General features: G+C 46.0%; 1 protein-coding gene across 5 annotated transcripts; it reads left to right on the top strand.

Annotated features, from left to right (window-relative positions):
* Window positions 1-4,115: 4,115 nt before the first annotated feature.
* On the top strand, window positions 4,116-20,816 carry LOC112577201. Of its 5 annotated transcripts, none has more exons than XM_025260210.1 (4): window positions 4,116-4,398; window positions 15,856-16,172; window positions 16,608-16,763; window positions 17,298-20,816. In XM_025260210.1, exons 2-4 carry the CDS (start codon window positions 16,029-16,031, stop codon window positions 17,499-17,501), a joined length of 504 nt encoding a protein of 167 aa, XP_025115995.1. In that variant the 5' UTR covers window positions 4,116-4,398; window positions 15,856-16,028; the 3' UTR covers window positions 17,502-20,816. The 5 variants fall into 5 exon arrangements, with proteins under 5 accessions (XP_025115995.1, XP_025115992.1, XP_025115996.1 ...); XM_025260207.1 differs by lacking the exon at window positions 4,116-4,398 and adding an exon at window positions 5,278-5,397; XM_025260211.1 differs by lacking the exon at window positions 4,116-4,398 and adding an exon at window positions 13,996-14,371.
* Window positions 20,817-21,189: the final 373 nt, after the last annotated feature.

Raw genomic sequence — 21,189 nt, 5'->3', positions numbered from 1 at the left:
TTTCACTGTACTTGTCGCTGCGGCGCATTGGAGTAGTGATGATAAGGCTAGCGGCTGCTAGCTGGAGGGGACTGGGGAGGGTGGAGTGGTACTATTTGTTCAGGGTAAATGCCAGCCAGCAACAGATTGTGTAACTGTCAGCACGTGCTGGCTGTAACCGTCGGAGCCTGCAGTAGACTGGGTTAGTATCAGTACAGTCTGAATACACTGGTGACTACTATACGTACAGTCTGAGTACACTGGTAACTACTATAAGTACAGGGTAACTACTATACCTACAGTCTGAATACACTGGTGACTACTATAGGTACAGTCAATACACTGGTGACTACTATAGGTACAGTCAATACACTGGTATCTACTATATACGTACAGGGTAACTACTATAAGTACAGTCTGAGTACACTGGTAACTACTATAAGTACAGGGTAACTACTATACCTACAGTCTGAATACACTGGTGACTACTATAGGTACAGTCAATACACTGGTGACTACTATAGGTACAGTCAATACACTGGTGACTACTATAGGTACAGTCAATACACTGGTATCTACTATATACGTACAGGGTAACTACTATAAGTACAGTCTGAGTACACTGGTAACTACTATAAGTACAGGGTAACTACTATACCTACAGTCTGAATACACTGGTTGACTGGTAACTACTATAAGTACAGTGCAATAGAATGGTAACTACTATACGTACAAGGTATAACTACCATAAGTGCAGTCTGAATACACTGGTAACTACTTTACGCACAGCGCAATAGACTGGTAACTACTATACGTACAGGGTAACTACTATAAGTATAACAGATTGATGCACAGCAACTCCAACATGATGACAGAAAAGTCGTGGGAAACTTTCATCAGACACACCTTGAAAACATGGAGGCATTGAAGGAAGTTACAGTATCTGCGATGATGTTATGGTTAGGTCTTCGCTCACCAGCCCTGTGACTTCAGGGGTCAAATGTCTCAGCTGTTCATCTTAGCTACAGCTGAAGATCAAGTCTCCACCTTCACCTTCATCTGCGGCAACCCGCCTGACAGTGTTGTGTTTCTGTATTTCGTCGTACATACGAGAGGTGAGGTGGGGTGAAGTGTGCGTAGGACTTATGACAGGGGACAGTTGGGACAGATCCTGCAGGGCAGGTTACTAGGCTATTTACATGTGCTGTGCCCAAGTCTGCACCCGTTACCCAACTCTATCAATCAGATAGAATAAGTGACAGTTCGGATCATTCTGACAGTTTGAATTTCTCATGGTTGGGAAAACTACTTTAGCACGAGAAATCAGACTTTCAATGTCCGAATAATCCAAATTGTCGCTCTGATTGGTGTTGGCCGGCAATGTTGTGAATGGTGTACCAACGTGACGTCATACACTGTTACGGCGCTCGCTGATCGCAGGTGCAAATCGCGTACTTTGGTAGCGGATAATTAATTAATCGATCGGTTTAGGGGGGAGGGAGGTTAAAGTTACAGGTTAGATTATATCGTTTATATCTATTGATATCTGCAAAAAAAAAAAAAAAAAAAAACGAAAAGCATTCAGATTGGTCTTTGATTCCGCATTGTGGTCTGCCGCCGTATGGATGTACTTATTTATCATCGAACATTTGACCAGGTTTGGCAGTTGTATGTATTGTATGTAAAGGTCACAGGAAGCTAGTAGTTTGGAGGCGACTGCGCTTGGAATGGGGGCCTGATCATTAGAAGGTTGAGGAAGGTAAGCAAGCGAACAAGTCAGAGAGATGGCCCCGTGATCATCATCATCACTGGCACCAGCTGTACACGGTGCAAAACTGAATGGTGGAAACTTGACGAAGTTTTGTGCTCTGTTGAGGGGGCTGTCCACTTCTTCATGTTCGCCATCCAAATTTTCTTTTGCTTAGCTCGACAAGGAGTGAAATACCTCCGTTCTGGTACCACAGTTTGCACAATCTGAATCTGTGCCGAGCCGGTAAATGTCCATGATCTACAAAGTAAAGGGAAGTAAGCAATACAAACTTTGAGATCTTGATTACTTCCCGTTGACTAGTGGCCTTATAGACCGCTGTACAGTAAGACTGGCAGGTGATTTGTTGCTTTGGATGGTGCTGTTTATTATCTAATAGTTTTAATGATTTTGATGACGAATGATGTTGCTATCAGAAAACTAAACAAAAACTAATATACTCCTTACTTTAACATCGCTCGAGAACAATTGTAGTCATGATTCGCCTTTGCATTCAAAATCAGAAAACTTCATGGCATTCATTGCAAAACCCAACAAAACATCGCTTTCTGTCTGGAAAAATTGGTAGTTTATCTGACTCGTTTTAACTCAAAAGCCGGCAAGAATTCTGAGCAGAGAAGAAGTTCTGTTGCTCTTCTAGTGAAACGAAGATTTCGGTCTAGTTTCCTACAGTAACATCATACCGCCCTACTCCTCCTTTCTTACTAAATGAATGGAATAGTCTCATGACTGAGGCAGGCTACCGCAGTATCACGATGCACGAGTATCATAAAATCACCTAACGATAGTGATATCACGATACACGAGTATCACACAGTCACTTAACGGTGTAACGATACACGTGTATCATCAAGTCAACGTCGTCAACAGCTTTGTGGAAATGACTCATAACGAAACCAGGTAACAAGAGTTCATTAACTTACTTTGGTGCGTGTTACAAGAGTTAAAATCTTATGGCATGTGTAGCAAGAAGCACAAAGCTAACATAAAAGTAGCATTTAGCCAGTGTTACCACCCGGGTCATGTTCTCTAGCTATAGTTATGTTCTCTAGCTATAGTTATAGTTATGTTCTCATGGTCTCTCTGTGTGTGATGGACATTGTGTACACGATTGCTTATGATTCATATTAATTACAGCTGCATAAAGTCTGTTGTCAAATCCACTCCAGTCGCCACATCTGTCATGTGATCTACTGCTATAAATACAGCTGGAGTCATTGAAGTCATCAGCTTCTTTCTTCGTCTCTCACCTTTTGTTTTCTCTCACTTTTCCGCTTGTTCTAGTTGGCCTAATGGAAGAGCTGGACTACTTATTGCAAAAAAGAATGTTTTTTAGTTTGTACTTCATGAACCTCTTTCAAGTAGATTTATTAGAAGAAAACAAGAGGAAAGAAGCACAAAGAATAAAACTGTTTTTACACGAATTATACGTTTTTATATTAACAAATAATTGTTTTCAGAGGCTATCATTTGTACAAAAATGTTATTGTCACTCTTCTCAACACTTGGACATCACAAGGACAGAGAAAAGGAAGAAAAGACCCGTTGAGCTGGACGACAACTTCACTAGATTGGAAATTCTCTTTACACTTAAAAAAGCAAGAAAGTGGGATTTCAAACCTCTGTTTGATGACCAGAAAATATAAATTAACCGTTGAATGACATTTAAGCGGAGATGGAGAGGGTGTAGAATAGAGCGGGACGCGGCACTAGTCTGTTGCGGAGGGGGCTACACAGCCTAGCACCAGCCCTGGCATAGACAGGCATTCAAAGTGTGGAGGTCGAGTTGGGCTTTGCTCCTCTTCTTTCATCCAGAACAAGATTTTAAAGTTACAAGGGGGAAAAAATCGCAGAAAACGCTTTCCGATAAAGACACACACACACACGTCCTCCCAGACGCGCGGGAGGGTGTCGTGCGTGACATCAAGGATTTGAGACAAACTGTAGAATTCGTGTCACTCCAGGCCACACTCCTCCTCCCTCCGACACATCAGGGCCCACATACAGGTTATCTCCAGGCTACTGAGGCCTGCCAGACTTAAGCTGACATGGCGTTCGTCGGGATGCCATGTGTTGTGACTCATGCGCACAGACTGTATCTGCACACACAACTAGAGAAAGAGTGACAGAGAGAGCAAGTGAGAAATACAAATCCATACAGAAATAAGAGGGAAGGAAAAAGAGAATGAGAGCAACAACAATGTGTCAGTACGAGCTCCCCATTCCAGGCCACGGTGCCTGCCGTTCATTGGTCGCGCAGCTTTTTTGGCCTGATGCAGCCATCTGCCGCACTTTTTTTTTCCTGACGACAGGCAGCAGCACACACACACACGCTGCAGTGTTTCCTCAACTCAGTCCCTTCTCCAGTCTTCTGTCTTGGTGAGGACAAAGACTATAAAACCCACAAGCATTTGTGGATTTGACTCTCACATCAGCAACATCTGTCCGCAATCAATTCAGTTGTATACCCCGGCAGTAACTGCATAATAGTTAGGCACCCCCTCCCCACAATCCCCCACTTTCTCTTGTCACGACTCTCCGGCACAAAGTTCAGCTGCCACTGCCGCGACAAACAGTTCGAGATGATCATAACTTCATCGCAGTGTTTTCTTTCGACTCCTCGAAAAGGGTGAACCCGTAACATGTGACTGGTAAGTGATCCACAGCGCTGATTGTTCTTGTCTAAAACCACATGCTTGTCACATATAGAAGAGTCGAGACAGAAGAGTTTGCTTTCTGTTCAGCGCCGTTGTTGTCGAACCACCTGTTAACTATCTGCTTCACTTCTTTTTGCTCGCACATTTGTATAAATGAGTTATACATTGTCTTCATTAGAACATTGAATTTTTATATCGCTAAACATTGAAACCAGAAAATGAACAATAGCGGATTTACCGCTATCAATGTGACACAGTGTGGTTGTGACATGGCAGGATGTTGTGGCAGTACTGCTTGAGACACGGGGTGACTCGATTTTGTGAACATATATCTATATGATATATATATCTTTCAGAAGCACACAAAGACTGCAGTGACATTTGTAAAGGCTGTGATATTTGACGGGCTGTCTATATATGTGGATATTAGACTGATTATGTGTTGATTTTTTAACATCTAAAACGAGCCTAACCTTTTAGCGACAATGTAATTAGTGTATGATCATTGTTAAATGCCACACACACACTGCCAGCCACCCGTGACATCGTTAGTGTGATAAGAGGTCTGTCGGTGTGTGCGAAACACGAGCGCTGGGATAGTCTGGGTCTCGCTATCCACAGCGAATGGAGTCTCACGGAAGTGATAGCTAGTCGTTTGAAAGACCGCTGCCGCTGAGGATTACACATCGGTCGCGTCCCACCGGCAACGATCGCGTTCTCGCACTGATTGTCGCGTCTTTAAATAACCGTCAGGTTTCCCTGGCGATGATAACACAGCGGCGTGGTGGTGCGCGTGTGGGAGTCAACCCTCCTCAGTCACGTGCATCTGCTATGCATCGATTGGCTGCCTGCAACACGTGACAGCCAAGGTGAGTCACTCTTGACTATTAGTGGACAAGCAGACGTCCTGCACGCGGCGACGTTAATCTGTGTGGCGATGAGAGTTCTTTACTAAGTTCAGGGATGTAAGAGGTCACAGTGGAATCAAGGAAGGTAAAGTGCTTCTGTTTCCGCATAAATTCATCTCGTTTTTTTTTTCGAAGGGGCGAGGGCGTGGTATTCACAAGCTTGAGACTTTAGAGCTTGTCTGGAGTTAGGTTTCGCTTGATATCTTTCAGTTTCGCTCACACTTGTTTGAGCCACAGGCCCAGTTCCCTTTCAGCCTTAATCTCAAGAGTTTAGCATTGTTTTGTACACTTGTACACACATGCATGGTGACAAGGCTCATTGCAACAACTAATGAACTATATTCTTTCTAGTTGGTGGAAACATCTCATCTCTAAGACCTGTTCAACCAGTTCCTCTTAGATTCAAGGTTTTTCCGCTTTTTACAATTTTGTTGCGATCTTTGGCAAATGACTCTTAAGACAAAAATAGCCTTAAAAAATCTGTAATTTAATGTAACAAAACTGTTTAAAGATGTAGCGTGCCGTGTATATCCAACGAAAGCGGTGTGTGTGTTTGTGAGCTATTTACTGTGAAGTCAGATTTTAATCATCATCAGTAACATCTTACCTGTTGCGTGTCTTGTACTACTTCCAGAGAGATTTCAACAAATTTATCTTACGTAGCTATATTGCAAATTAAACATCGAAGTTAGTGGGAGATTTTTTTCCTTTTGTCAACACGACGAAAACACATAAAATAAATTGCCAACCAGTAGGAAATGGCGACTTTTCCTTATCACGTGAGAATGTGGCTCGTGATCGCAAACCTGTGCACTCTCTCTGACCTCCACTAGGGTTTCCATTATTTGATTTACACTCACTGGGACATTGTTCATTGAACCGTTGTGTTCGGAGCTTTCAGAGACTACGGGCTGACTCATCGTGCCTGTGGTGGTGTTTTGGGGACAGGGTGGGTGGAGATGGGTGTGAGAAGAACAGGGTATAGGGAGCTTGAGTCAGGGACGATAAATCGCTAAACGATCGACGCGTCAGCAGTGGCGGGCGGCGAGGATTGTAGCAACACCCCAGAATTAAAGTTGTTTGTCGGTAAAGTTGAATGACAACTATCTTTCAATCCGTCCAAGCCACAGTGTAGAAAAGGAATTTTATTTCTTGTACTGTACGATTGTCTGTGCGATGTATTTGTGTGCTCATTAGGAACTAGCGAAACTGAAATATTCAAGATGACGTCAGCCATCGGACATGCTGGTCCCTCTGTTCGGGTCCTTCCAGTGACCTGTGCAGACCTGGGTTTAGCCACTTTATTTCATGCAGTTCAGAGGTCCTACATTGCGTACAACATGTTCTTGCAATTCACTGAAGGAGGCGGTTACTGTCTTACTGATCAGACTCGTCTGTAACTGTACCACCAGTTCTGTCCTCGCCGCTTCTACCGCCCACCGCCACCATTTCGTGGCCGAATTTCTTATACCTTTACCTCTGATCTATAGCCAGAGCGTTGGGGACGTTACCGCACGACACCTGTCAAAGTAACGGCGAATAGCACTGGATCCGAAACCAGTCTTAAAGCGCTTTACATACACGAAAACGCACACGCACGCAAACAACGCAGAACACGCACATAGGAGGAAACCGGATTACCTGGAGAAAACCACCGACGTGTGGACATCTGCGGTATCTGCTGCCTTCAGTTTGCTTTCCCTCTGATCTGAAGCTGAAACCCAAAGGAGGAAGGTGGACTGCGTGGTCTTTGTACAAAGTAGATTTCGACTGACATCAATGCAAACATTTACTCGGTTCCGAGCGCGTGACAGTGGCCAACAGGTGTGATGGCCGAACCATGTAGTGTCTCTGGCCGATCCTGTGAAGTGTGCAGTATGGTAGACAAGATGTAGTCATCCTCTCGCTGTGCTGTACGTTAGGCATGAGGTCTTCCACTCACTGTGCGGTACAGGTATGTCGTGTTTCCAGAGAAACTGTGAATAGTATGATCAGACATATAGAATGGGTGATTTCTTTTCCTTCTGAACCCTGAATATTGGGCGTAATACACGGTGTGATAAATTGGGAGAAAAAGGTGGGTATGGTAAAGTGTGGTATAGCACCGGTTGTGATAAAGCGTGGTTTAACTCTGCTCGGGGTAAAGTGAACATCGGGTGGGGTAAGTTTGGGTGTATTTACGTCGGAACCATTCATCCATCAGCCACCTGGAGACATCTTTCGTTTAATAAAGTGGAAGAATCAAAGGCAAGCGCGATTACTCCTTCGTTACAAGGCGGTGTTCAAACAGTACACTCGAATTTCGTGCGATAATCCTGATGGAAGACTTAATTTACCGCATGATCCAGGTTTATCAATAGTATTGTATCACCTCACTTCAGTAATCAAGCCGCAGTAGAGATGATGGAACGGTTTGTGGTCACTTCTGCAAGGTCCGGGATTATGTCGTGTCATGTACAGCCACACAAATACTGATAGAAGGCGGCTGTGGTTACTGCAAGAGACGGCCTCATCGAGCCATGTCATTTTAGTAGTGGAGTAGGGGAGCATACCATATCACTTCCGTGATCAGAGGTGGGTGGGTGAGGGATGGGGGACAGGAAGGAGTGAATGATACACGTTCCTGATCCTCGCCATTACATCCACCGCCATCCCCACCGCCACGATAGTCTTTTATTATTTGGGTGGTCACAGAAATAATACAACCTGACGAGGAGAATGGGAGGCTACTGACAGAAAAAAAAGAGAAAACTGGAAACTAGAAAACTGGATGATGGCTTCCTCATCGACAGCAGAGTTCTCGGCTTCTGCAAGCGATATAACTAAGGGCGATGATGCAGACCGGGTGATGAATGCGTTAACAAGCGCAGTGCAATGGCGGGGAAGCGAGAGCATTCATAAAGTCTGTCATCCTGTCCTCACGCAGAAGACCCTGCTTCAGCACTGATTTTAATATTCATCCTGCGACTGAGAATTTGTGAGGGGAAACATAGTATGACATAGGTCAGCTGAGAAAAAGTCTGTTGTTCCAGAGAGTTTTCCGTTGACACCATCCTGTTTTAATTAAATGGAGAAGTCATTGGGTCCAATTATCTTTTCTCCAGCACTGAGCTCTCTCTCTCTGTGTAAAATCATTCGTGCAAGCCCGAGATGATTAAGTTTACTGACTGTGTGTGAAGACACTCGGCTTTAATGAACTGAGCAGCAGTATTCTGGTGTGAGGCGAAGTTCTGCCTGTGATTTAACGTGTATCTGTTGTTCACTTACTAGGAGTGACAAATAAACTAACGCGCGTTAACTACGCATGCGCACAGGCATTGGGACCGAGAGGTCGAGAGGGAGACCGCACCATGGTGGTACCGCAGCTTGCAGCATAACAACAGGAGGAGGCCGCTTTCTGGACAGCTAGGAAGAAGCCTGGGTGAAGAACCCTAACGGCGCTTCAAACACTGCTGGTCTTTTCTCTGTCACCACCCGGTTCTCTAAAACAATGGTTCCACACGTCTAATCTTACCCTCTGAAGAGCCCGTTACACAGAATACTTTAGATTGTGTGGTGATACCTGTATACACGTAGTTTTTACACCTAGCGGGCTGGTTTCCCGGGGTTGCCAAAATCTCTGGGAATGAAGGGTCGCGAGTATCGTTTACAGTCATCACAGCCTGGATGGCTTCCATGGTCACGTGTGAGGAAGCGCGATGTCATGGTAACGCCAGTTTCGTGTGAGGGGGGTGAGGGTTGTGATGTTTGCACTGGTGGTGATGGGGCGGGGGAACCAGAGAAGGCTGTATGTTCAGCTTCCATGTAAGGAGGATGAAGGGCGTTTGCAGTCTCTGTGTTCTTTCATTCATTTTTTTTTCTTCTGTCGAATGATATGGCGTTAGTGTTCTGTGATTAGCAATCTCGAGAAACTTTCTGTGGGAACAGGCAGGTGAGATGGAGGGAGGGTGGCAGTTATGCCCCTTGTTCTCGCTAACTATACTCTTCTTTTACTCCTCCATCCATGCCGATCAACCAGTCCGCTAACCCTGTAAAGGGACAGATAAGACAGAAGTTAAGGTTTTGAGCATCAGGGAATAAGTAACTAAATGATAGCAAGGAAAAAAAATTTGCAGTTAATTTTCTTTATTGATCAGTAGGAAAAGAACAAAATACATGTGGTGGGAGTTACGAGTTCTCACCTTTACGTACACCTTTTTGTTTTTCCATCGTGAATTTACACCACAATACATCATCCTTTTTCTTTTTCATCATTTACAGTTTTTTCCTAAATTGATATGCAAATACTTTTTTTCTCTCAAACCAATTGGGCGTGCTAGTAAGCACACAGCTGATATATTTAAAAAACTCATCACCAGGTTTACGTATCTGAGTGGGAAATCTTAATTACAAACTTAAATTACAAACAGTTACAAACTGCGTGATTCAGATATCTGTATAAAGGAGTATTTTAACAGCTTTTTCGAGACATTTTGGTTTATAAGTTAGTATGTACTGTCATCTCACTATTTTTTTCTTTTATTTTTCTACTCCAGCTTTACTCAGAGGCATAGCCACCTCGTTTACTTTCTTTGTAGAATTAATAACACTCACTAATCACCCAAAATTTGATAACACAACAAAGTGCAATCTTTTGGTTCCAACAATAACAACCAAACTGTTTGCAATCGCGATTGCGGTATCACCTTGATCATTACTTTTGATCACCTTTACCGTTTCTTGGAGAGCTAGTGCTTTTATTTGTCTGCTTTGACTTTATATTGGTAGGGCTGACATTGCTGCGCTTTCCTAAAGATTTATACTGGAACTTACTTCTAGGTAAAAGCAATCACAAACCTGTAGATGTACAAATCTCTGGAGCAACAGACAATTTTTTTCAATACGCAGCTTCAGTCTAAAGTCGCAATAGAGCTCCAACTGTCGGTGGTAACTCGGGTTTGGGAGGAGGTCGTCATAGAGATGGTGTTAATACAGCGAAATGTGTCCTCAACAAAATATGTGGGTCCTTAGAAGTGGTCGTTAGCGGGAAGGTCTTCAGGTTTTACTGTAATGGGAATTAAGTGGAAACTGATATATTTACACGCAAATGAAGAACTACAGAAATGTGTTGTGCACTCTTGGCTATTGTCCAAGGTGGCCAGTTAATGTCCCTCCTACCACTAAACCAAGTAATACCTGAGTCAACACTTCTTAATCTTAAGAGTGGCCTGCACACTACTTGGCAAGTCGTGCTGTAGTAATCACTGTACTAGAGAGCATAGATTATATCTATACTGTCTGACTATACCACCTCCTTTGTCTGGTGATAGCTGACTTTACACTCACACCAGAGACTTGACGTAGACAAGTCGGGTATCTTTCCGCGATTTGTATCCTCCTTGTATCCTCCAACAATCTGGTGGCGAGCTGCTGGTTCGAGGTCCGGCACAGTGCTACCTCTTAGTTAGATCCTTTGATCTTCGTCATCCATTTACAGGAAACCCCGGAAGTGTCACCTGCCAAACTACCTACACTGATAGATGTGAGGCGCGCATACCGCAATCGAACCGCAGACATCGCTAAGGCGTCCCTTTGACTGGCCATGATCACAGTACCCGCATTTCACACTCTCATCCTTTTATCTAGAGCTCTCGTCCTTTTCTCTAGAACTAGCTTACCTATTCTTATACGTGCTCACGTGGACCCAAGTACACCTCGCATAATCAGGACCCTCTACCCTTGTGTTATTTCGTGACAGTTGGGTTGAGTAAAGACGAGCACATGGCGTCCGTACCGAAAAGTCACGTGACTGTTACATAAACAGCTTCTGTCTGCTGCACGCATCTCCTGACCGGCCACAGAACATGGCCCGAAGCTGTCACGTGCTCCGCGGTGTTTTTCATTAAAGCCTGTCTCAGCTACCAGACAGTGCAGATGGCCGGACCACAGGTTATTAACCCAGTTATGGGGCTTGCTGCTGATGAAAGCGCCCGTCTTTCGGCCGGGGAACTTCAGCCTGATTACACTCGGTGTTTTTGAAAGTAGCCATTAATCTGATCTATCGGGAGTGGTAGGCCGCGTGGTGGGGGAAGGCTGACCAAACTGTCAAACATAATTCCGCTGCATGTTTGTAATAAAGTTAGTCGCTAATTTTCCTATTGGGCGAAGATGGCAAGGCCACCTGACAACGGGCCATAACTCATCACCAGGGTTCCCGATTACGAAAATGAAGTGGAAGATGCAGTCCAGAAAAATAAAAGGGAAGAAGCGGCAGTCCACACTTCAAAGATAAAGCTCATGAGATAAAAGCTCATAACTTAGTGGCCGTAAGGAAGGAGGAGTGGCTGCCCGTGTGCAGGGCACGGTATGTCATGCCCTCAGCGTCTGAGACTCAAATGAACGACGCCCCTGCCCTGCCCTGCCCTGCCCTGCCCTGCCCTCAGGCTCACACAGAAGACTAACGAAGCCCGAGTTAGGCGGTGAGACTGGGATTCGACACCAGCTGCTCGCGGCTAGCTGTCTGGAGAGTCTGCAGGCTGGTTGGTTTGTTGGTTGCTTGGCTAATTAATTTGATTGGAAAGTGCTTCACCTGGAAGTGATTTCACTCTAGGGGTACAGAGTGGCTCACCCTGTCTAGGGCACCTACACATTTTCGACTTCCCACCATGGACTACCGGCCTCCTTTATATCGCCGTAACGGTTTCTTCGTGCCGTTCGCCTGTGAGAAGGCCACACAGTCGATGCTTCGTACTCATGTCGACTCCAGCAGTGTACATCTATGGACAATAACTATTTCCATGATATGTTTATCTGTTTTATTACAGATTATTGATGACTATGTATAACTTACTACGAGCTGTAGGGCCGTAACTCCTACACATCTAAATCTGTGTAAACGTGTTACACTCCTGCATGTGACCTTTTCGACAATCGTTGAATCGATTCGGTGCTCGTACATAAATACAGTAGACATCTGTCTTCCATCATGTCATTGTCTACAGGGATGATAGCAGTGTTTGGACATTTATAGAGCACCAGGCTAAGACGATATAGACGGCGCCTGCATTTGTGTGGAAAATGTCGTCTGTACACGTGCACGGTGATCAGTTTTCTAAGAAACGCGTTCGTCGATAGCCTGTTGCCCTGACTGCGCAAAGGGGAGGGAGCAGCTTCAGCCTCCTAGCCCTCGAGGATTTTTAGTTTTTAAAAAGGTCTTTGCCAGGACCTTGTTGCCTCTCCTGGCAGCGCTTGATAAGTGTTGAAGTGATTTAGCTGTGGGCGGAAAGGGGCTCAACGTCTGTGGCATGTGAGGTGCGCGTGACACCGACTACAAACGACAAGCCGCAGTACAGGTCAGTGCGCCGTGTGCTAGAGATCAATACGCCGACAAGGCCCACAACTCCGCGCCCTCTCAAGACAACCGCGGACAGCTGGAAAACAGAAGCTGGACCGCATCACCGCTGTTTGGTAAAGGCTGCAACAACATTTCCACGAATTTTTGTTGTTGCTTGCACCAACATAGACAAGCGACGACTGATTAGTCCAGTGAACGCTGTGAACACAGTCTGTACACAGTGGACGTCACTGGGGTTAGAACAGCACAGACAAGGAGAGGAGGACAGGTCAAATGCTCACACAACCCCCACTAAAGACGATGTGGACTTGTTGTTAGAGGTAGGACTGGACGCGGTGCATTTAAAATCAACTGCATGTCGTTAGTCACAGCGCACCTGGCGCGTGCAACGTACGTTTCCACTCAAAGCTTCTCGTCTGCTTTGCGATCATCGCAGGTGGACTGCTAATATAATTAACAACTCTCACCTGACTTATTCCGGAAATATCTTTTTGACCATTTGAAAACCAAAAGCTGCTTTTTTGTTTAATTTGCTTCGAGAAAAGTTTTCTTATTTCTTACTTTCTTCTTATCTCAGTACAGTACTTTGAACTGTGAGCGAGAGTTACTTCCGCCTCCTGCATGACTGCTGTTTGAGTTTAAACATTTCATCGACATCGCTTGCATTATACTGCCTAGTGTCGTCCTTTAGTTTCGGCAAAGACTATTAGCAGCACTCAGTTTCTCACTCAAGGTAATCGTGAAGTATTGTCATGGAGACCTTTTCCTGTCAGTGCCACCTTACCAAAGGTCAGTGCGAGAATCTCTCGACCTCCTCGAGTCAGACTGGGAGAAACAGAAGCTTCTGTCCTGAGTCTGCTTTTGTTTCTCGTAAGAAAATCTGGGCAACACTCGAGATTGGTAGTAGGCTCAGTTTTGGGGGTGTGGACGGATATTGCAAGTAAGAAGTTGTATATAATGCTAAAAATATTTGTTGAATTTAATTATAATAATTAGCGTAGTGCCAAGGTCGCTGATCTCACGCTCCCAAAGTTGTTCTCTTCGTTAGGGCGTGTCAGGAAAAATAATGAATCAGTGTCCGTGACACCCTGGTGTGCATTGTGTGGTAGTGTAAACCAGGAACCTTCGGACTCATCTCTTTATCGTTGGTATGACAGACCAGGAACCTGCGGGTCCATCTGCGGAATCAAGTAGATGTTTTCTACTTCCTACCTCACGTACTTTGCACTTGGACAAGAGTCGTGCGAACTGTTTGTCAAGTGCTTTAGTTTATTTTAAATCTGTTGATACAGGGGAAAACACACGCCGTGGGTTCCTCTGTACTTGGCTTTCCTACTTCCGGGATAGTACAGTTTGCTTGAAGCTCATTTCCGTGCTTGAAGCTCGTGTGTGCGAGAGAGAGGGAGGCCAATCTCGTAACATCCACAATGCGTGCAAACATCCTCAGATCCTCAGCGGGGCGCGAAGCGAGTATAGAAATCTCGCCTTTTCTCGCCTGATTGTGAACGGCAAGAAACACTCGACAAGATGACTTGTTGATCGATCAGGACTTGTCCGCCCATCGTGCACCCTGGCTGTCGAGAGCGCAGTCCGGGTCTGCACACACGTACATCGCTTGCGTCACTGCTGCACACGGCACAGGTAGACCTCCTGGTGACGTGGCTTGCTCGTGCATCGGCGTCGCTGCTCAACACCCATGCAACAGGTGTTGGCTTCAGTCGTGATGGTGAGGTCTTCTATCTGGATGAAAGCTTGGTTTGGTCTCTCCATCGAGTGCGGTGTCTGGCCTGAAGTCAAAAACTAATCCGACAGGTAGGACACGATCGCAATGCTCTTGCTCTGTGGGAGCAGGATGCCCATGGTCTGCTTGGATCCCGTCCTTGGTTGAAAATGCTTAAAGCTAGTCGTTGTGTTGACCTCATGTCAGGGAGCAGCAGTTACCGCTGGCAGTTAGAGGATGCTTGTATAAGTTACAGCGGCGAAAGTAAAATTTGTTTGCTGTTGTAGCTTGTGGCATACACGTCCTGTGGATTTTAATGAGCATCTTGGCTGGCCTATGATGTGGGCTGATTTACCGCCCCGCCTCGCCCTGTGATATGGGCACTGAGCTATGTTTAGTGATATGATTTATTTACCATCTTGCTCTGTGATATCTGACTGTCTCGCTGGTCTTGCTCGCAAGAGAGAATGAATTCTGATATCACCAGCATAATCGTGTGTTCTGTCTGTACTGGCTGTCCTGGGTTCAGCTCTCGTCTCGGGCACGCTGTTCTTTTTCTGCATGTGGCATCTAGTGTTTACGTGGCTGGCTAGCTGACCTTAGCTGCTGCATCGACGTAAAACATCGATCCCCCCTCCCCCTGTCAGTATGTAAATGTGAGCGAGTGTGTTTGTGTGTGAGAGAGAGAACAGTATTTTTTACATATCCCAGACTTTCTTTGTTATTAGTGATCATAAAGTCTTACTTTCTGTTGAACGGGAACCCTGTCGCGCATACATCGTAGATATTATTTGTGTTTGTCCGCTTATTTAGGGGGGGGGGGGGGGTCAAAGCGAAGGGTCAGCATAGGGTCAAGGGTCAGGTGCAGCTGGTAGACGCAGTGTGTGATCGATTGTCTGCTTGTTGTGAAGCGCAGTACAGGGGCAAGTCGACGGGTGGCGACACCCCGCGCACAGGGTCAGTGTTCAGCAGCGACTGTAGTTCCTGCCGTCGTGTGCCTCTCCCTCTCCACCCTGCAACGGCCACAGGTGAGCGACAAGCAGTTCTGCCTCCCACCAGTGCAACACTTTCTAGACTTTACCCTGACCCACGACAGTCTGTAGTCAGCAGTCTACACACGCCCCGCCGAACACCGCCCTGTAGCTGGCAGTGAACTGTTCACCTGCCGACTGAATGGCAGTTTACAGTCAGCCGTGTGTATGTATAAACTATAAGTAGCCTGTACGTCAGCAGCTCTCCTCTTCGTGTGTCTGTGAGTCTCGAACTGTGTGTGTGTGTAAGCGCTTGTGTTCATTATCTGTTACCTACGAGTTTCTTGTGCGCACATCACAGTCGGGGGCGACAGCGCGTGCTAATGTGACGGGGGTGGAGATTGGAGTATCAAGCTCCAGATGTAACTCGTCCTCACGTTGTTTTTCACTGTCACGCTCGATGTCGTAGGGATCTGGATCCACTCAATCCTTTGATCAATTTGTATTTTCTTCTTTCAGTTCAACAACTTTGTTTCTCCGGCCAGTACGTGAAGCCTCGTAGCCTGGGCTAAAGGCCTCTTCACTTGGCCACACTGAGAGTTTCAGGGCAACACGGCTGGGGGTAGAAGTTGCTACACTTTGCATTCCTGCAACTCTGTCGGCTCTCACAGACCAGCTGACACGCGCTACCTATGGAGCAATGCGACGGGTCAACGGGGGGAGGTGATGGTGGAGGAGGGGAGATGAGGGAATGCACCAAGGGGTGCGGCCTCCTGCTGCTGACAGCAGACGACCGCGAACACAACTGTCTGGCCGAGTTGAGGACGTGCATTGAGGTGAGTTGCGCTCACTGTTATTATTCTTCTCAGTCCGCCATGATATTACACCAGTCTCTGTTGTTCTCGTTTGACCTCTGGCTACTGATATTTCTTGCCTCTTTAGTGTCGTCTCTGTGCGCTTGTACACTTGGCTGTGTCGGTGACCTTTGTGCTGCCAACTGTACTTGTGACTTCTGTGCTGTCATCTGTGACCTTTGACTATCATGTCAGTGACCTTTGTTCTGTCATTTTGTTAACTTCTTTGGTGCCCAGTCTAACCTCTGTATTGTCACGTCTATCATTAGCTGTGTCAGTCTGGGATCTCTTTAACTAGATATGTCATGTCTCATTAGCGGTGTATGTGGTCTGTGTCGTGTCTGTGACCTCTCTGCCGTCATGTCTGTGACCTCTCTGCCGTCATGTCTGTGACCTCTATGCTCTCATGTCTGCCAGGTTCTGCGGATGGAGCTGTTGGGCAAGCTGGAGCACCAACGGCAGGAGACGCAACTGCTTCTGGATAATCAACGCGGTCACATGATACAGCGCGAGGCTATGCTGCAGGCCAGCATCCAGCAGCTCAAAGAGGACCTGGCCCTGGTATCGCAACAGGTCAGCTCCCTACAGCACAGTCATAGCGCAGCGTTCGTGCGTGTGTATGCACGTCTTAGAAAATATTTCGTGCAGATACGAAAGGACACGGATATAGATATAAGATTGCATGGTCTTATTGTTTTGTGTTTGTACTAGCTGTAAGAAAGTTTTAGCGATTCCTTGTAATCGTTGCTAAGCCGGTGTCATGTGCTCAGCTTGATATTAATAAGACGCATACGCGATTCAGGGTCGGGTCCACGTGCTGGGCGGATTTCGAGGCACACACCTTATATAAATTATAATGAAATATAACGCATGCGCATTATAGCGGCGGATTTCTGAGCACATGATACGGTCGCACACACACAGATCTGACCGGCAGGAGAGGAAGTTGTAGTCGCTGTCGATCCCCACACTGCAGCACTACTCTGCAGAGAGCTCAAGGGCAAAGTCCCTCAGCTCTCTTGGCTGTGGTCTTATTTATTTCCATGATGATCGGCTTGACCAGAGTGTTGGTAGCGCGCAGTAATGTCTGTCATCTGGTCCCACCAGGTCAAGCTGCTGCTAGAGCTGGACCACAAGCGGAGTCAGGACCTGGAGCGGATGCAGCAGGAGCGGGCCGAGCTGCTGGACGTGCTGAACAGCCTGCAGGCGGAGCCGACGGGGGAGGCCAGTCAGTGTTGTGAACGCTGTGCCAGCACGCCTGACACCTGCACCGCCACAGACAACGCAGGTCGCAAGGTCACCACGCTCTAGCCGCGGGGCTGGACCGCAGCAGCAGATATACTGTACTACAGAAACAGGCGTGGAGACACGTACACCGTACAGACTTGACGATAATGTACATATGTCTACATGGACACTGTAAAGACGTCAGTGCGAGATATGTGTACAGAGATACTTCCTAGGCGTGTGTATCTCTTCCGTATACATACTTGACAATAGTCAGATACCTCATATAGTTCTGTATATAGATGTAAAATGGGTAGACTTGCCGACAGTGAGGGATATCTCATATATATATATCCTGTACAGACGCTGACAATGAGAGATGCTTCAACTAGGGGCGTCTGTATAAGTCAGCATTGTGACTACAAATGGTAGACACTCTAATGTGTACACACTGTATACCGACAACCGACCGCAGTCTCACAAAACGTGTTCCATTTGTTCAAATTTCTTGGGAGACGAAAACATTCTCTATTTGTCATTGTCTGTGGTGCTGGTGTACACGTGTAGGAGCGCGTGCTTGTCCAGATGTGCTCGTGTGGCGGTGCGTTGCCCGGTGTGCATGCATGGGGCTGCAGGTACATTTAAGTTTGAAGACAACGTGGCGTCTGTGGCAGCTGTTGATCATGGAGGAGAATGTGTAGTGAGTAGAGTTCACACGACCGCTAGTCAGTAGCAAATTGGCAGACACGCTACGTATTTCCTTAACTGTGCTTTATGTTCAAGTCAAAGCAACACTCCTACACACACAACCGAGCGAGGTCTATGGCTCTATGCAATCCGTGCTCTTCGTTCACTCGCGATTTCATTTCAGCTGACATTTTCCTTTCCATTTTTTATTGACAAGTAGTTTCCTAGGTGATGATGGTAATGAATCCTTCATCAGGTGCCAATTCTGATTTGACAGCCCCAGTGACATCACCTGTTCTTTTTGTGGGAATCAGTTACAGGGCATCACTCATTGCCACGTGATCTGCACATGTACGGCCACCGGCCGGCTTCCATCCATTTCACCCCAACGCAAGTCTGGGGATGACGGATGCAATACGGCCCTGCAGGTCGGGCCTGATCCAAAGACATTCTCACGTTCCATTGTTTATCCATCCATCCAATGTATTCTCAATGCTGAGCAAAATGGAAGCATTTATCATAGGATACACTTATAGGTCTCCTGTTAATAGACATGCGGGCGGATTTGTATTCCTGGAGAATATTGTATTCTGCGCGACGATATGATGGGTAATAAAACATCAGGTCCTTTTTATAATACATTCATGTGTTGGTGTGAGTGAGCGTTAGCCACAGGCTCTGCAGGGTTGCACAAAACATCAGGCGGACATGCCAGTTTCTAGTTCCTGATGTTTTGTTTTCGCAAGTTCTTTGACGTTTGAAGATGTTCCGGATTATTGTATGATCCCGTGAAATGAAGGAACTATGATGCTCTGAGCTTTTTCCTGTTTACTATTGAGATTGACACATCAGCACTCGTGTGGGACTGGTGCACGAAGTGAGCGGCACAAATGAAGACTTGAGCAGCGCCGGCGGGTCTGGGCTGTTCGTGAAAATAAGGCGATTTTCATTTCTCACAAGCCACCAGCAACCGGAAGATCACATTTGAGCATTCACGGTGCTACATAATGCTGGGAAAGAAGAAAGGTTGGAGACCTGCAATGGTTTGCGAATGCCTGTTGCTTACTGGGAGCTGTTGGGAGGGAGTTCTATCAGAGTGGGAATTACTGGCAGTCAAGCGCATGGGCATACTTTGGAAAGGTCAAGCCGATTGATGCAACCCTCCAGAGACTGTAATTATGAAGTAAGGGCAAGTCATTGCCCGGGGGCAACATGAGGAAATCAGGGGCAAGGGGAACCCAGGCCGTCCTGTTTTCCTCTCAGCCCTAGTGACTGGCCTGCACGAGACTGGAAGCTAGAGTAACTGTCGGTAACTAAGCTAAACACCTTCCCCTCGACCTCCTTTGTTGGTAACTCCGCCCCATCTCTCACTCACAGAGCAGGCTGCAGACCGCAACACGTCTAACAAGTCAGCGGACCGGCGCAGAACCACTTCAGTGCATTGAGCTGCGTCTACAGGTGCGCCTCCCCACGGCAGTCATGCATGCACGTCACCGTTGCCGTACTGAGAACAGGTATGAGGGGAGGGGGGATACTCCTGCTGTTGACAGCTGGGAAAGCTGCCACATTTCGGCATAAAACAGTTTTATCGAAATAAAAACAGATAGCCGCTTGCCTAGCTGCTGAATAATTCACACTTGATCTGCCAGCATGTCCATCTGCACACCGCGTAGGTGACCGGCCATGGGTGAGTGGAGTCAGAATCAATACCGCTCACCTCCACCCGACTTGCCCAGACATTTGCTCGAACGTTCTGGAAAACGGCATTTAAGTTTTGAAAATAAAATGCTATTTAGTCCAAACATGAGGCTGAATCCTTTTATTGGACTGAGTCATGGCTTCAGTTGGTGATTTATGTGGAAATGAATAATCTTTTCACAGACTTTGCAAGTTTATTACAGTTTTATGTGGTTATATGAAAATATTGATAACACGGCGCTGAAGAAAGTGCGTTGACAAGTATAATGTTGATGTGTGACCAGCTCTGTACCAAAAAGTCAGGTGTAAACGGCCAATGTGGTGACGGTTATAACTGTCAGCACTGTTGCACTCCCTGTGAGGCTAAGATCGACACGCATGTGTGGACGCGATGAGTGGAAGTAGGTACATGTATATAAAAAGAGACGTTGGTACAAATGCGGGCGATGTCACAAAAGTAGGCCGTGTTGAGCAAGAAAAAGCTAACGCCAGTCAGTCACGTGACATTTAGGGTCAGAGCACGAACTTGTATTACTAGACTGCTGGCAGACCATTTTTTCCAGTTAGCTACTAAAACGAGGCAGGTTTGTACAAAGCTTCCGGTTTAGTCACATTCTTTGTTCAGGCTCGCCGAGTCTAACAGCGGAGACCTTGGTAAGAGGTTAATCGTTGGTCGTGACAGTCAGACAGCAGTCCACCTCTACACGCCCATGGTCAGAGCGATTCTTTTGAAGGCTTCTTAGTGTTGTTCAGTTTTAGAATTGTGAAGTTCGTAAAAGCAATCATCGACTGGACAAAACATACGTGACTTCACGCGACTTGTTCTGTAAAAAAAATAGCGAGTAGTATTCACTATCTTTGGTCCTGTTCTGTGTCCTGTTGTGTCGTGTGCAACTGCGACGGTGAGACTATAATTATAACTTTTGTCGGTCGAGAATAAGATCATCAGCCCCTTTACCTTATATAGTTTTATGCTCAGCGGACACGGGCAAAAAATAAATAAAATAAACCTTTCGTCTCCTGAACTCTCGTATGGAAGGAGGTGCAAAAGTCAACATCTACAGGTCTACGCTTTAGTTGTAAACAGAGAAAGCGAAAAATAAGACTGAGAATGAGAGAATAAAAATGAGAGAAGCAGCTACCATCGCGTGGAAGACGGGGGCAGGTTTGTCAGGCGAGCGTTTTTACCACTACACTATAGTGATCATATATTTAGGTTAATCGCACCTTTGTTAATGACTGTCGGGCAGGAAAAGACATACGGCCAAAAAAATGATCCCAAATACAGTATTTACTTATGGTAGTTCGGTTATTTAAAATACACTTTTTAAAGTTAACAGCAATATCCCAAAAGTTTCATTCTATTTCACAAAGATACCAAAAACCA

This window comes from Pomacea canaliculata, linkage group LG12, assembly GCF_003073045.1.
Source record: "Pomacea canaliculata isolate SZHN2017 linkage group LG12, ASM307304v1, whole genome shotgun sequence".
NCBI classification, from domain to species: Eukaryota; Metazoa; Mollusca; class Gastropoda; order Architaenioglossa; family Ampullariidae; genus Pomacea; species Pomacea canaliculata.
This window is presented reverse-complemented; position numbering and strand designations above follow the sequence as displayed.

What these genes read in the sequence shown, in the direction of transcription:
- LOC112577201 (XM_025260210.1), top strand. Translation starts at nt 16,029, where the DNA reads ATGGAGCAATGCGACGGGTCAACGGGGGGAGGTGATGGTGGAGGAGGG. An exon ending in AGTTGAGGACGTGCATTGAG is followed by an intron (nt 16,173 to 16,607) that starts GTGAGTTGCGCT and finishes CATGTCTGCCAG; the next exon opens with GTTCTGCGGATGGAGCTGTT. An exon ending in TGGCCCTGGTATCGCAACAG is followed by an intron (nt 16,764 to 17,297) that starts GTCAGCTCCCTA and finishes TGGTCCCACCAG; the next exon opens with GTCAAGCTGCTGCTAGAGCT.